Consider the following 17,584-nt stretch of genomic DNA (forward strand, 5'->3'; position numbering starts at 1 on the left):
CCTGTGAATCTTCAATCCTGCTTCCTCCCTCGATGGGGATTCTGTCTGCTTATCATTAATTCAGGGTTCTTCCCCAGACTTTTTCAGAAATGTGATTAGAACATTTATCAATCAAACAGATTAGCTCACTTAGATACCGAAGGTGCTTAAGTATCCAGAACTGCATAAAACTCCTATCATTTTATACAACTATATTAACTCTATTTAACAATAATGGGAGTGTAATATGAATGTTATAGACTTCATAGGAAAACAAAGTTATGCAGTAAAGTACTGTGGTTAGGCAAAATAATCTGCCCCATCCCCACCCCCATCCCTGACAAAGATTTCCACTTCCTAATTTCTTGAACCTGTGAATATATTACATTACATGGCAAAAGAAACTTTGCAGAAAGAATAATGTTATAGATTTTAAAATAGGAAGATTATCCTGGATCATTCGGGCTGGGGCCAATATAATCACATTGGCCCTTCAAAGTGGAAGAGAAAGGCAGAAGAGTCAATAAGAGAGATGCAACTGTTGAAGAGGAGGCAGGAGAGACTGGAAGCACGAGAAGGACTCAACCTGCCATTGATGGCTTTGAAGATGGAGGAAGGGAGACATGAGCCAACACACCAAGGCAGGATCAACCCAGAGCTGATAGTTAGCAAAGAAACAGAGACCTCAGTCCCACAGCCACAAGGAACCAAATGCTGCCAACAACTTGAATGAGCAGGCAACAGATTCTCCCCTAGAATCTCCAGAAAGAAACACAGCCCTCGTGACCCCTTGACTTTAGCCCAGTGAGACCTGTGTTGGATATGTGACCTACAGAACTGTAAGATAATAAATCTGTTGCTTTAAGCCACTACATTTCTGGTAATTATTTACAGCAGCAATAGGAAATTAATACAAGAAACATGACCACAAATATCACATGCTTTCTTATATCAGGGAAATTTTCTCAATTCACTCTCCAAGTGTCCTTGTGAAGAAGCTATTTTGCTTGACTTGGCTTCATTCTAAATACACAAGGGATCTGTGGTTCAGGGATGTTAGATGATTTGCTCAAGCAACAAGTGGCAAAGGCAGGACTTAACCGGGCCTTCTGATGCTGTCGCACTTTATAAGACTATCCCCCAGGGGTTTGAAAACACTTCAAATCCAATTCCTATATTTTTATTTTAACATAATCAGGTCATTCCAGAATTTTTGTCTTCCCAGGGCAAAAAGTTAGGCAGAGGACACATAAACACATTTCTTTCCTTTTATAATTTTGGATTGGCAACAACTGGTGAGAGTCCCTGTTATAATAGTCAAGCTCTCTAAACTCATCCTTCTTATTATTTCTCCTTTCATATGTATTTTGCTTGAGCCCAAAATGCAGCTAGTAATTAAACTCAGCAATTTCCCCACAGAACGTAATTGTATATTAATAAACATGAAGTGATTTGCTCGAATGCCTACGATGCAAACAAGAAATTATGGGGGTTTAGGCTTCTGTAATATACATGTTCATGGAGTCATATTGATAATTACGATTTCTATTAATCTTCCAGACATTCATAGACAGAACACAGTTATACACCATTGATCACTAGAAGAAATGCTGACAACACAAGGGTGACTCTGTTTCTTTCATTTTCAATACATTTCAGAACATGTACAAATACATATTTCCAAACAAAAGCATTGTCTTTACTAAGGCACTCTCTTGCAGGCTGCATTTATTGACCCTTTAAAGTAAGCATTATTACATACCTATGGTTGTTTTGGGTCATTAATGCTATTGAGATATTATTGTTGATTTTTAAAAACAATTTCCAGAGACCATAAATAAAAAGTCAAGCATATGCTCAAAACAAATTAGTAGAAATAAATTAGAATCTACTCTAAGTCTAGATTAGGTGAATGAAATGAATCGTCTATGGGCATAAGGGGGATTAGCTAAGTGAGTGGAGTTAGCTGGGTGTCAGGCAGTGGGGAATGGTGGAGTCTGTGGTAACTTGGAGAACACAAACTCTGTCTGAAGTGGGAAGCTGCTATTTAGACAGACCTAGCTGTTGCTGCATGGGATAAGGGCACGTTATTGCAAGATCTTCTGATTTTTAAAAGAGAAGCCAAAAATAGTTATTTTTATGAAATTTCTTGATTCTTAAAATATTGGCAAGTAATTAACTTTTTCAACACACCTGCCGTCTGTACTCAGTTTGGGATCTCTCGTCTCAATTTGGCTGAAAATTGGAAAGAAGTACTTACTGTTTTGGATTTGTAAACATCCTTTGTAAAATATCACATATTCAGAGATGCTGACAAGTGGAAATAACTCTTGTCACTCTGGTTTCAGGTTAAATGCCATCTTGTCAGAGAGGCCTTCCTTGTCCTGGTTCACAGATCTAATAACTGGGCAGAGCCAGCGTTATAATCCAGTTCCACCTAATCCTAAATCCTTTGCTGTTTCGACTCTTCTTCTAATGTGGCATTAAACAGCAGAAAGGCAGGTGGCAGATGGAACCAGCTTCAATGATTTGCTTGTTAATTCACTTTCACTAACACGAAAGTAGCCAATGACTCCTCGACTTGATCTCCCAAGAACAGTAATCCTACTCCACGTTCTCAAGTAGCTACTGGTAGGTTTCTAAAACTAAACATCAATTGGAACGAAACTAAAATCTTTTCCTCCATTTTTCCTGACTTGCCTAGTCATTCAGAGACTAAAACAATCTATCTTTGCAATTTGAGCCAGCCTACAGGCCACTTACAAAATTCTTGGGGAACCTGTCTGGTAAAGCAAGATCCTGAATGGATCCTTGAATCATATGGAATTGGTGACTGGGGTAGAATTCTGGATAAATCCTCTCATCCATTCGTCAAACAGGCACTGAGAATTCTAAATCACAAATGACAACCCTTGTCCCTAAGTAATTTATAATATAATTCAACTGTTTGTCTGTTCATCTTTTCATCTATTTAATATAGAACAAGGCATTTTTATATGCTAAGCATTATGCCAGGTGCTGGGGTATAAAGAAAAATAATCTAGCTAAGCACTAGAAACTGACAATTGTTAGCAGTTATAGATGATGTAATAAACTAAGGATATTAAATTATTATTATAGTTGTTGCTGTTGTAGCTAACATTTATTGAATATTTACTGTGTGCTAGGCACTGTTTTGAGTGTGTTACATATATTACTACATTTAATTCTAACAATAACCTTATGAAATTGGTACTATTGTAAGTCTGCTTTACAGCTAGTAAGTGGTGGAGCTGAGACTCAGATCCATTTAATCAGGTCAGCTTCAAAGCCTGTAGTCCTAATTATTGACAACAAAGCTATAAATTATAAGATAATAGCCATTAATTGTGATGAACAGGAAGGTGATTCCAGAAAAGAAGCCTTCAAATTGAAGCTGAAGTACTAGATTTTGACAAGTTACATTTTTTTCTCTTTGACAACATTGCTTTGATTATGGCTATCCATTACCCCACATCTTATGCCATATATGGCAAATTATGAGTTTGAATAGATTTTTAAAACATTTTTACTGTTGCAATTACAAAACAATAGAGTGATTAGTAGTTTTATAGGCAAGTATAAGTAAGTATTGATTTTGGGATATATAATTTCATTAAACAATGATTTTGGCAATCAACCACACTTTTTATCTCTTTAAATGCCTGTGAGAGCCAAAATTCTAACCAGTGTGAAAAGATTCAATATTTAACAAAAATCATAACTTTTCAAATTAATTGTTAATCACTTCAGTTTAATGAAATCTGAAAAAATTCTGCTTATTGAGGGTAGGCTGATATTTTTTCCTTTCCAATCTGGGCATATTAAGACAAAACCAAATTTTGTTTTTCCATTTTTGATTGCTACGGCAAATACATAAGGAAACAGTATCATACTTAAATCATCTTAATTTATTGATAACTGAACAATCCAGAAAGCACTGAAAATGGCTTCCAATAAAGGTTTCCTATGCCTCAAACAATACGACTTAGATGTAGTTTCTGTCTCTGAGTTTTGACTCGTTTTCCCAAGATTTCCTCCATGGTGGCCTCCAAATGGCTCCTGTGGCTCCTAAGACCACACCCACTTCCAAGAAGAGTGTGTTGGTGTCCCAGATAAGCCAGCAGATGTCATGAATCGTTCTGATTGGACAGAATTAGTTTGGCGCCCATCCTTATCACTACGGCCATGGTGATTGGCTTAGGCTGAATCAGGCCCTGTCCCTGGACTTGGGAATTACCCAGGGCAAACCACATAGTTAAAAGGAAACTTGGATGCTCTTCCCAGAAGGAGCAAGTGTGGCTGCTTGCTGCAGATAATGTCCACTGTCAAAAGAGTTCATGTTCATTTTACACAGTTTTATATATTAATGAAAAAAACCCAAATGCCTACTGTGCACCAGCTACTGTGCTAGTAGGTATATAAAATAATGAGTAAAACATGGATTCTAACTTCCAAGAGCTTTCAATCTCTAGTTAGAAAGTAAGTTCAACAGGGAACAAATCACTTAAAAATCTAACAAACTCCGCAAACTTCAGAAAATCACAAAATTGATCTATCCTACAGAATGGCAGACGATTGAGTCTCCAGAAAAGGTTAAGTAATATTCCTTCAGAGTCTTCTATTTAAGAGAGTGTGCAATTCACTGTAGGAAACTACATATTAAGAATAGTTCTTTTTTTTCTTTAACTTTAATTAACATTTTGGTATTTTAAGGAATTTCAGTTATTTGAAAAATTAACATTTTGAGCATATCTAATTTTTCTACTAATTGCACATAAATGAAAGATGACAAAAAAAATAACCTTTGTTTCTAACACACATTACATACGTAACCATTTATTTCACATCACAAATTTAGAATTTTTTAAATCATCTACATTTCATTTCTTGCCTTTTTTCTGACACATTCTCCTATCCCAATTTTCAAATAGTACTGCATTATTCATTCTAAAGCATTTTTTTTTCCTCTTCTCCATCTTGGAAACTACTACTTATCTTTCAAAACCCAGTTCAAATATAAATCAGTGCCTCTCTAAGCCCTTTAAATGAACTAGCTCTATTACAGACCCTTATCCTAGTCTGTGAACTGCAAGGGCAGGAACCTGCCCCTAGTTTATCCTCACATCTGCATTAGCTATCACCCTGCCTGACACATTGCAGATAACCAATGTATATTTGTTGCATTATCTGTTCTCTTGCTTCTCCACCAGGAATAGTATTTTATGGAATCTCTGCGTAGTAGAATACAAACCTGAGAAAATAAGTCAGGGTTATTTCTATGAGGGTTGCAATTGGGAGAGTGAATAGCTTTGCTTTTTCTGATTACCTTTTCTGGTTTGTGCAGAAATATCCTTGTAGCAAACCGTGCAGTCATCTCTTAGCCCACAGAGGAGACAGGGCCCAGAGCTACTACTCCGGCAGTAAGGGGACAAGATGACATTCCATAACAGACAGCACACTCCTAGACACCTAAATTCTGGAGGATTGGATATAGAACGGCAAAGCAGTCTTAGTCTGCAGCACTGGGATTCTGAGAACCTAAAGCTCTGATTTCCCGGCTCAGAAACTCATTTGCAATTACTGACCACAAAGAGAGCTCTCCTGAAAATTTCATTTGCTAGAGATGATCTAACTGGGGATTGAAAGAGTACTCCTGAGTCTGTGTAAATGAGCAGAAGTATACTTGTCACTTGAAATGCTTTGTTTTGTTCCCTTGACTAGAAGAAAGCAAACCTACAAAACTAAGTTTGCCCAAATTCCACTTTCACAGAACTTTTAACTGAATCAGAATGATTAGAGAAAAAGGAACATCATGGACAGAGTAATGTTGGATAGGATACCAACCACAGGACAGGCTACCTGCGTTGTGGTCCCTGGTCTCCAGGTGAGAGGGGTGGAGTGCCTCTTGGTGTTGAATTTACCTCCTGTTTTGTCCTTTCTTTTTGATTCGAATGCAATTTAACAATATCCTAAGGAGTCCATAAAAGGCGTCAACAGAATAACCTCCAATCAAGGCCAGTTATCCTGGCTACCACCCTAAATTGAATTAACTCAGCCACTCACTATTCTGAAAATGGCCCTGCTCCTGGCTCAGTCATTCAGACTTTTAGGTTGCATGCAACACCAAGCACAAACTACTAGAGCCACCTGAGAACTCAGGTGTTCTATCTGCCTATCTGCTCTTCCTAACACACCACTCTCAGCAGGAAAAAATAAAATCAAAAGTGTTCCCGGGGCCGGCCCGGTGGCGCAAGCGGTTAAGTGCGCGCGCTCCGCTGCGGCGGCCCGGGGTTCGCTGGTTCGGATCCCGGGCGCGCACCGACGCACTGCTTGGTAAGCCATGCTGTGGCGGCGTCCCATATAAAGTGGAGGAAGATGGGCACAGATGTTAGCCCAGGGCCGTCTTCCTCAGCAAAAAAAAAGAGGAGGATTGGCGGATGTTAGCTCAGGGCTGATCTCCTCACAAAAAAAAAAAAAAAAAAAAGTGTTCCCACTTAATACCATGTCAAGCATATGCCGCTGATCTAGCTTCTAAAAACAAAAACAAAAATCCAAAGTATACGGTCGACCCAAATTTCCAGGCAAATTAAACAGAATATTTTAAATTGGGAGCTATTTGGAATAGGTGGAATGGAACTGTATTATTTTCTATGAGGTCTTCAAGGCCTTGGGTTCTTTGCTATTTTCTTTTCTCTCTCTTTAATGGATTTAAAGGCCATTTATAGGTTAACAATTTCTTTTTTTTTAGATCTATAGATCAAAACTCTTTTCTGAGTTTCAGCCTTATATACATTTCATTTTGGCCCTCACATATTTAAGAACAGTCAATTGGGATTCTCAGTTTTACCCCTCCCACTCCAAGCAGTCTTCCTGATCCTGTGTTGCTAATCACCCACACTGCTCCATAAGCTCAATGCTTATCACATGAAAGATACTCAAAAAAAAAAAAACAAAACTTGTTGAATGGCTAATCAAATACAATTCTTATGAGGGAGAAATTGCAAACTAAACAAAGAAAAATAAAATGAGGGTTGATGTTGGTTCTCAAAGATAGTAGACTTAAGAACTCGCAGGAAATATGTGAAGTTGGTAAAGGTTGCTTGGGAAATCTTGTGTAAATGGACAAATTACCCATGCCAGAAATTTAACATTGGTGCAGGGGTTATACTAGAACAGAAGAACGCATCAATATAATCTCCTGGGCATGACAATAATCCCTGAGCACGTCACATGTGTACCACAGACCCTGAGTCTCTGCCTTTAGTTCTGGTTGACCCCTACTTGTGTCACACACGCAACATCCAATAAAAACACACTTTGGGTATGTAAGCCAGGTTATGCTGCTTTGATTCTGCTTTTGATTACTACTCCTTGGGCTTACCTATTAGGTTTTCTTTGTTTTGCTTTCATTTTCTTTCTTTGCTTGCAATTTTAGTGTGCCTTGAGTTCAGGAAAATTTTAGCTTCTTCTTTCGTTTTGGCCCTTAGTGTTTATTTCAGCCAAGGCTGGCACTTGCTGATTTGGCTCCACCCATTCTTGGATGCCAGATCAAAACCCTTTGGAGCCAACCTTTGTATCAGCTCACTTGGATGGTGGACCTCAGGAGAGGGAGAACTGGACAGAACCAAGGAGAGCCAGGCAGGGCAATGTGCCAATGAGGTAATTGGCCTGTGGTGGTTTCCTCACCCTCCACTTTTTGCACAATCCTCTCTTCTTAGAAACCATGACCTAAACCCTACAACCCCCGAGACATCAATTCTGTATTTCATTCTCAAGAAGACTTGCTCTCAATAATTTCCAAAGTGCATCCTAACGTGTAGGCTGATAAAAGCTAATGGCACAATTTTCATCTTTGGAAGAAACACTAGAAGAAATTTTCTGGGCTACAGTGTGTGATGGTTCATTTTATGCGTCAACTTGACTGGGCCATGGGGTGCCCATATATTTGGTTAAACATTATTCTGGGTGTGTCTGTGAGGGTGTCTCTGGATGAGATGAACATTTGAATTGGTAAACTGAGTAAAGCATATTGATGTCCCCAATGTGGACAGGCCTCAACTAATCCATTGAAGGCCTGAATAGAACAAAAAGGCTGAGTATGAGAGAAACCTCTCTCTCTCTGCCTATCTTTGAGCTGGAACATCAGTCTTCTCCTGCCTTCAGTCTCAGGCTGGACTTACACCCAATCGGCTCTCCTGGGTCTCTGGTTTGCCAGTTGCACTTCTCAGCCTTCATAACCATGTGAGCTAATTTTTTATTGTCTGTCTATTTATCTGTTATATTGGTTCTGTTTCTCTGGAGAATCCAGAGTAATGGAGGGACTTGCTGGATAAAAGAAAATCATATTTGCATATACTATAAATTCAAGGTATATTTATGGACCTGGGAAGGCTTACCAGATTTATAAGCCCTCCCCAATGTGCCCAGCCACAACGTCTCTGGTGAACATTGTACCCAAGCTCAATGCCACAGGGTGGGACCTGCTGCAGAACCTCTTGGAGTGTAACCCCATCCAGCACATCTCAGAAGAAGAGGCCCAGCAGCACCCCTACTTCTCCAATTTCTCCCCATCTAGGCTTCAGGACCCCATCCACCAGGCTGAGTCCTGGCTTATTTAAGCCCTCTCCCTGGAGGAGAGGAAAAACAGGGCATGCGTGATGTGCTGAGCTCCAGCTGTGCTGGGCCCAGCCAGGGTGGAGCTGCCCTGGCCCATGTTCTTTTCTCTCTGGGAAGACTAGTATATTCACTTAAACTAACAATAATTCCAAATAATTCTGAATTGTAAGTATTATTAGAAGCTCACTATTGAATGTTGAACCTGAAATATTAAGAAAGTAAAAAAAGAAAAAAAAAAAAATGGCAGGACAGCTGTCAGCTAACAACTAGGAAGGCATATTCCAAACAGAACATAAACAACTTCTGCAGAACATAAATGATAATCAGACAAGGCCACTCTATGACTGTGATGGAACAAGATAGAAATAAGCCCACTCTGATATCACGTCTGAAACTAGACAGAAACAAGAGTACTCTGCAACCTCAAAAACGACTCAACATCTCCCTTGTCCAGTTCACCTAAGCGCCTACTGTTTCTCTGCAAGTGACACCTCTTGCCTAGCTTTTATCCTCCCTTCTCCTAGATAAAAATCTCCAATACATATAATCATCAAACTGTGACCACTTCCTAAGAGAACCCAACCCAAAACTGGCCCTTACTTCCCTAGAATCACCCAACTCAGCCCAAACTCTATAATAAATCCCATCCAAAGTCCTCCATCCTGAAGGAGTTTTGCTGGCAGGAGCTTGTCTTTCATGCGGTAAGTTTAATAAACCTAACTATGCTGACGACAGATGAGCTCCTGATGGTCTCTTGCTGGTGAATGTTGACATTACCTTGCACAAGGAAGTGGCTGATTACTCAAGGTCACATTTCACAGAAATAGTGAGAGGTTATGGAAATTAACTAACACTGCAATTACTCAGAGACTCTCAGTTAAACCAAAGTGATCCACTAAAATGCATTTTAAAAAAATAATAAAACATACCACCAGATAAAGAAGTAAAAAAGGAAGGAAGGATGAAAAGTCCGACCAAGAGAGGGATCTTGTGCAAGTATTAAAGTATTCGCTGGTCCTTGTTTGATAAGCAATCTGAGCTTCAGATTAAATGAGATCATTCACATAGGTGCTGAGCACAATGTCTGGCATAAACTCAGAAGACATATCCTAACATCACCATCATCACTACCATTGTTATATTATTGATTATCAGCCCTTGCTCATCCCTGTAACAAGCTGCATGTTCACTTGTGTACAGACACAAACATACAAACAAGAAACGTTCGCCTAATTGAGCCAACTAAGTCTGTTCATTCATCACACAAGCAAAGAGGAACATTAGAACTCACATTGAGCTGAAGTTCATCTGTCCACTGTCCAATCAGACGGTAACCAGGGTTGGTGGTGTTTGTCATCTGGTACTGAAAGATGTCATAACGCCCAGGTGCATCCCCATTCTTGTTAAACATTACCGGGGTGCCAGCGCTACCTGAGGAAAACAAGAAAACAAAAGATTTTAGAGTTAAAAAGATTCCTTCTATCTCTTGTGCCATGAGTGGTGGTCTGGAAACCTGCTGATGAGCAAGGTTTGATTAGTAGATAACCCCATTGTTTAATAGGTTCCCCCCAAATGGTCCCTGAAACTCATGGGCAAGTCATCATAGGGCCTACAGATGCTAATTATAGAAGGTAGAAGACAACGCTGCCTCCTCCTTTGAGCAGTTCAATTGTTTAATATTTCTTAATATTTTATTCTACTGTTACCCCTTGTGAGGAATAAAAATTAAATGCATTATTTTCCAGACATAACTTTATGTTTTATTATTATTATTATTTTAGTTTCTAACTAACACTAAATTTTGGTCAGTAGAGAACCATTTCAAAAATAATAAATAAACAAATAAGTTTTAAAAGGGGAATGTAAGAGAATTAAAAAAACAAACACGCAAACAAGCACAAAAGTTCACTTAAATATGTACTAAGATATTGATTCCATTTAGAAATATTTTTTTGCTGATTAATTCTAATTTACTTTACATGATAACCAGTCTAAAATGCTTAGTAGTGTGCCTGGTAAATGTTTAATAAATGCTGGTCTCTTTCTCAATCTCCCATTCAGTTCTTATTTAAAATATCCATCTTAAGATGAAACCAATTTTTTGGTACAATTAGACATTGAAGTCAATTTTAAAAGACAAATGCATTTATTGGGAATATATATATTCTCTTTTTCCCATCTATTTTATATATATATATAAATAAATTGAAAGTTGGATATGAGTTAAAAGTTCCCTAATATTAACCATATGGAACAATTGGCAAACCATATGCAGAGAATGGAAGACTTGAGCTTTGGTTACTTTCAGCAACAGTTACAATTACCAAAAGTTTGGTAACTGAGTGCTATTTTTCTCATGATGGCTTGAAAACAAGAAAAATGCCACTGGTCTCAGGGTATGTGACCGGTATCTGCTCCACCTATAGGTTAATATCGGATCAATATTCTTAGCAGAAAACAATGCTCAATTTCCTGTCACTTACAAGGAAGTTGACAGATCATTTACAGGCTGAAACAGAATCACTGAGTACAGAAGTTTGCTATTTTGGGGGGGAGGGGCAGAGTAAGTCCTAGGTAATGAGCATGAAGCACTCGAGAATTCTAAGTAAAAATTTAAGAAACTAATGGTGGCAGAGCTCTGCATCTGGTTAGCAAAGTCATTAGCTTCTGCTGAATTTGGGCCAATATGATATTTGCAATAATGCCATGGATGAAAGAAAAAGTATGGCATGCTAACTGGACAGGAGAGAGTATGCTTAAAACAGTAAAAAAAAAAAAAAAAAAAAAAAGATGCCTACACTTAAGGAAGCAGGCATGATGCTGGGAGTGGCCCCGCACCAATGACCACTCAACACAAGAATGAAGCTAGAAAAAGAGTCCAGAAAGAGAGATAATATTTTGGGTCACGGGAAGCATACAGAGTTACAATCCTGTGCTGAAATTTACCTCTAGTGGAAGAGGAGAGTCCAACATTATAGACAGGATATAGGGCAGCTAAAGAACTCCACACCGTCCTACAACTGTCGGGCACAGGATTTTATTGGGCACAGGATTTTATGATACTTCTGGTATTAAAAATGAACAAAATTAGAGTTTATGGTAGGCTGAAGAATGGCTCCCCAAATATGCCCATGTCCTAATCTCCAGAACCTGTGAATGTTACCATACATGGCAAAAGAGATTTTGCGGATGTGATTAAAGATCATGAGATGGGGAAGATTATCCTGGAGAATCTGGGTGGGCCCAGTATAATCATAATGCTCCTTATAAGTGAGAGGCGGCAGGAGTCAAAGGAGGAAGGAGGAGATGCGATGATGAAAACAAGAGGTTGGACTGATGTGAGGAACAGGTCACCAGCCAAGGAGTGCAGCTAGCCTTCAGAAGCCAGACAAGGCAAGAAAACGTATTCTCCCCAGAGCCTCCAGAAGTAACCAGCCCTGCCTTCACCTCAACTAGATCTCAATATGTCCTGTGTCAGACTTCCAAACTACAGAACTATAAAATAATATATTTGTGTGGTTTAAGCCACTAAATATAGGTAATTTTTTATGGTAGCAATAGGAAACTAATACAGAGCTGGAGAACACAGAACATCAAACCTCCTAATTTTACAGGTGAGTAAGTTTACATAGGTTCAGAGAAGAGAAGTCACTGGCCCAGGGCCACTCAGCTAATTAAACTAGAATAGTGCTTAGTAACTCACTTTGGAATCTCCTAGGACGGGTTTAAATTGCAGGTTTACCACTTACTGTATGTGTGACTTTTTGAAATTATTTGATCTCCTTCTACTTATGATTGTCACTAATAATACCTTTCTCATACACTTAGAGTGAGGATTAAACGTAATAATGTATGTAAAGCACTTAGTTCCTTGCCTTTTACATAATAAATGTTCAATAGTTGGTAATGACTTTTTATAATTTCTATTTTCATCATTGTTTTATTTGCTGATATCTCAGAACCAGAATGCATGCCTTCAGATATACAGTCTTTTCCCATGCACCAAAGTTGTCTCTCCTAACTGGTGTCTAATCTAAATTTCTCCATCAGTGTAAAGATTTTTTATTTTCCAAACAGCAGCACTAGCCCACTCTACTCCATTTTTCACAATGGACTGGAAACTGATCTCTGAGCAGTGTTGCTTTGGTCCCACCAACTTGAGTCAGTGGCTGAATCTGTGTGTGGCCAAGGGCACCGTTTCAATTTGTTTCTCCTATGCTTTACGTACACGCTATCTCCACAACTCACAAAGGCACCTACTCTGTCACAATAGGGATCTCTTAAGCCTTTTCTGTATAGGAATCAACACAAGGCTTCCCACACAGGGAGAGAAAGAGAACCAACATCAATAACAACAACAGGTTTTTAATATTGGCTTTATGCTCTCAGCGAGCCTTCCAAGTATATAAGGAAAAGAAATGAAATCTAGATTTTACATGTTATTAGCAAGAAAATAAGAATCCTATCATTTTTCAGGAAGACATTAATATTCAGATACTCACCTTTCTTTTCTTTCATATTGGATACTAGGATTCATGTTGTGTTTTGCTGTAATTCTATAGCTTCTAGTTATTAAATAATATGATTTGAGTTTTTCATAGTCTTTGAGAGGAATGATATTGGAGGCCTGGGGCTCCAAAGATCTCAAGCTAACCAGCTAAATATTCATCAGAATGGGACACACCACCTAATCTTTCTCCCTTTTTACAATCTTTGTTAGGAGAAATGATTCTTGTTGTGCCCTTTCCTTTCTCATTAAAGTTCATGCTTTAAAAAAAATTAAGACAGAAGAGCTGAATACTTTATCTAAGTGATGACTTGTAATAGCATATTGTGTAGCTTTGATCTTTTTTATGGATTCTATAATGCAACTGGCTTATTATTTCCAGTTTTTTTCTACACTCCTTTTTAACAGATCTCCTTAACTTCTTGAAAGAGAAAAAGAGGGACTGTGTTCAATGAACTCTATATTAAAAAAAAAAAAAAAAAATCAAAGAAGTGCAGAGAAGAAAAAGAAGTTATCAAAGAAGAAGTGATCACCAGCAGAATTGTCCACAAGGTTTCAGGGCCAGGATGCAAGTGCACTAATGTAAAAGGAAACAGAGAAAGATGAGACACTGAGAGGAGAGAATGGATGACAGAATGTACTCAAGTCTGAAATCCCTGCTGGGTGCCGGTATCCCAATGAAATTCCTTTCTTCCTGGACAGAGAAGGATTGGGGATCTAGATTGCCCAGATAATAAAATCATCCTCTGTATCAAAGTATTTACATGTTTTCTCTCCTGTTTTGCCACCCCATGCACAGATTCCAGAAATGCTGCATTGATTTGTGTTCCAATTATCTATTGCTGCTCACCCTAAAACTTAATGCTCAAAACAATGACAGCCTGTATTGAGTTTTGAGCAGGACTCGGTGAGGACAGCACTACTCTGGTCCACTCATGTCAGCCAGGGGAGCTTGCAGCTCACTTGTCTGACAACTGATGCTGACTATCAGCTGGGACCTCAGCTGGCGCTGGGGATGGAATATCCACACGTGGCCCATCTGTTTGGCTTCCTCCCAACATGGTAGCTGTGTTCATAATACAAATGTCCCAAGAGAATCAGGCAGAAGCCCTATTACCTTTTATGTCTTAAAAGTCACATAGTGTCACTTCCACATTAGTCACAGGCTCACTCAGATTCAAGGAGAGGGAACAGATCTCACCTCTTCATGAAGGAAAGCTAACTTCATGTTTCACGGAAAGCACATGTGATGTACCCCAACCCAATTTGTTTTCTGGAAACTAATAAATCTAGGCACAGACAGACTTCAGAGTAAATACTTCATTATATAGCAATTCTCTAAGATTTTGTATCCAGGACAACCAATTAGTTAAATTTACATCTATAAGTATTGATGCCTGCTTGGGTAGGCCAACACAGAGATAACTAAAACAAATTTAGGCTCAGGTCATTGCATTCATTTGGGATGCAGGATAAAATAACCAGAAGTAATGAAGACAAATCAGCCATTTTTTATCTTGGTGCTAAAGAGGAGGTTAAGTACTTGACGAAGCTGTAGCAATAGTTTTAGGGCATTCTATTATAATTTCCTAAATTGATGCTTTGGTAAATGTGAAGCTCAGAGTTACTAAATTATACTCTACTGGTCTAGAATAAAACTCTCAGGGGTACAGAAAAGTTTGTATTAAAGTAACAGAAGAGCACAATTAAGCTTATTGAGACAAAGAAAAATCAAAATCCTCCTAAAACATGCAAAAGAAAGGCTAAATTTTTCACAACGGACTAGAAAGAAACTTGGCTTCTAGATCTGTCTTCATCACTTGCTAGCTGTGAAGTCTCAAACAAATATTTTCTCCTCTGTAGGATTTGATTTCTTTATCGAAAAATCAGGAAATTGAGTGAGTAAAAAATGTCGAGTTTCTTTTCACTCTAACAGTTGCTCACTTAAAGTGACATGGAATCCACTAATTAAATCTAGTATAGGGTCTCTGCTTTACAAAACTGTTGAGCCCCGCCATCAACCAATGTCACAGTGTCCCAGGAGCCAGAAGTCTTCTTAAGGTAGAAGTCTCCATATGGCAGAAAAAATGTCCTCAGAGAAAAGAAGATTATATTGACCAGAGAGCATCAATGCAATGACGACAAAGAGAAACAATTGGCCCTGCTTGTGACCTTCCATAGGGCATCCATTCTAAGATGGAACAGTAGAATGATGCAGTAGGTCCTTCCTCTTGGACCCTTAAAGAATAGTAGTCAAGGGAGCATCCATGGAGTTAGGTGCCCTAGGTACCAAGTGCACCATCGTGACTACCTAGCTGTGTGGCTTTGAACATCATGATTCTTAATCTCTCTGTGAATCAGTTTCCTTATCTGTTAAAAAAAAAAAGGGACAATAATAGTATCTAAACTATTTAGTGTTTTAAATATTGTGTAAGTCAACACTCATAAAGTACTCAGCATAGTTTCTGGCACACAGTAATCATTTGATAAACATAAGCCCTTTCTCCAGTCAGAAGCTCAGCAACTCTGGCTCATTGTTGGACAAGACCATCTTGAAAAAATGAATCTACAAACATTACCTGGAAGAAGATTCAGGGCAGAATCATCAAGAATATTCTCAAAATGTATTTTTTTGTCACTAGGGTAGCAATGGTCATGCACATCCATGGACCAGAATACAAGGCCTAAAAACTGACGCCAGCATTTACAATTTAGTGTTGGATAAATAATGAAATCTATATGTTTGGTTCTGGGAAAATTAGTTATACTTTTTAGGAGATTCTGTAAGATCAGAAAGAAACTATATAAAAAGATAATTTGTAGTTCAACTATTTTCTGTTTTATATACAGTCATTTTTGCCTCCATCTTAACTAGGAAACTGTAGGTTCCAAAATTGGATGTGGTTCTTCTTCATCCAGATACTAGGCAACTCCTGAATGATGGATACAATATTGTATATTTAAATGGGTTATTATTTACGAGGAGAGAAGCAGGAAGATTTTTTTAACCATAATATAATTATCTAAACCAGGAAATTAAAATTGATATAATACTATTTAATACTAATCTGAAAATTTTATTAAAATTCCTCCATAGTCCCATTAAGGTCCTTTTTCTGCCATAGGATCAATCAACGTTCTCCCATTGCATTTAATAGTAATGTCTCCTTAGTTTCTTCCAGTCTGGAACAATTCCACTATCTGTCTTTCTCACGACTTGGACACTTTTGCAGATCACTAGCAAGTTATTTTGTAAAATGTCCTTCAATTTGGATTTGTCTGATGTTTGCTTATGATTAGATTGAGATTATATATTTTTGGCAATAAGACTTCAGAAGTGATATTGTAACCTTCCCAGGGTATCTTATCAAGAGACGCATGATGTCGATTAGTCTCATTACTGGTGATGTTAACCTTGATCACTCAGTTAAGGTGCTGTCTTCCAGGTTTTTACACTTCAAAACTACTCTTTTCCCCTTTGTAATTAATATGTTTCTTGAGAGAAGACACTTTGAGACTATGCAAATATCTTGTTTCTCATCATACTTAGCCCAATAATTTTAGCATCCATTGATGATTCTTGCCTAAAACAATTACTACTGACATCTTTGCAAAACGGTGATTTTATATTTCCACCTTTCCATCATTCTATTATGCTGTCCCTTCTCCTGCATTTATGTATTCAATTCAATTATTTATTTATATCAGTATGGACTTATTGACACTTATTTTATTTTATGAGTTTAATCCATTGTTGTCCCAGAATTGGCCAGTGGGATCTCCTTCAAGTTGGTTCCTGGGCCCTTTCAACATGACCCCCTCAGTTTTTGAGCACTTTCTTACTTTCTGGCACAACATGATGCTTCAAGCTCATCTTGTGCTTTCCCTGCCTGGCCCTTGAATCAATAGTTTCTCTAGGGAGCCCTAGTTCAATGAGATTTATAAATAAGATGTGGATACTAGGTATAGTCATTTCTACCAGAGTGTCATTGCTCGTAGGCCCTCTCAGTGGACAGAACTAGGCAGTATAGGTATATACATATACTACATACACATATTTATTTCTATATCTACCATCTGCATGTATATTAAGAGTCATGAGTTTATGTTGATAACTTCTATTCTAATACAACAACAAGGTTCATTCTAGCTTTCTACCATTCTTATTAGTAATTTCTCTGACAGTGAGAAACCTGGCTTTCATCTACAATGTGTTTGATTATTCTCTCAGTCCTCTTATGTACATAAATTATTTTCATAATTGTAAAACAACCCACAAATTTACTCCTACTGTGCAATATCTGTGTATAGTTATTTTTGTCTTTAGTCTTATAGTATATAATCAAATACTGTCTTCTAAAATTACTTGCACTCATTTTTCATTCCTCAACCCCTTCAGTGTGGTTATGTTATTCATTTGTAGCATAGTTAGGTTTATTTATTATTGTCTGCATGAATTTT

At 38.1% G+C, this 17,584-nt stretch overlaps 1 protein-coding gene across 7 annotated transcripts in view; it reads right to left on the reverse strand.

Moving 5' to 3' along the window:
• Positions 1 to 17,584, reverse strand: part of GRM7 (glutamate metabotropic receptor 7) — a 618,593-nt gene that overhangs the window by 222,347 nt on the left and 378,662 nt on the right. For all 7 annotated transcript variants that reach the window (XR_009222992.1, XR_009222993.1, XR_009223005.1 and 4 more), the window contains one exon: positions 9,908 to 10,047. Coding sequence is in view for 3 of the 7 variants with exons in the window: in XM_058563382.1 (XP_058419365.1) it covers positions 9,908 to 10,047 (140 nt within the window). In the remaining 4 variants the exon portion in view is untranslated. The remainder of the gene's footprint in view (positions 1 to 9,907; positions 10,048 to 17,584) is intronic.

The sequence above is a fragment of the Diceros bicornis genome, chromosome 2 (genome assembly GCF_020826845.1).
Source record: "Diceros bicornis minor isolate mBicDic1 chromosome 2, mDicBic1.mat.cur, whole genome shotgun sequence".
Taxonomy (NCBI): Eukaryota; Metazoa; Chordata; class Mammalia; order Perissodactyla; family Rhinocerotidae; genus Diceros; species Diceros bicornis.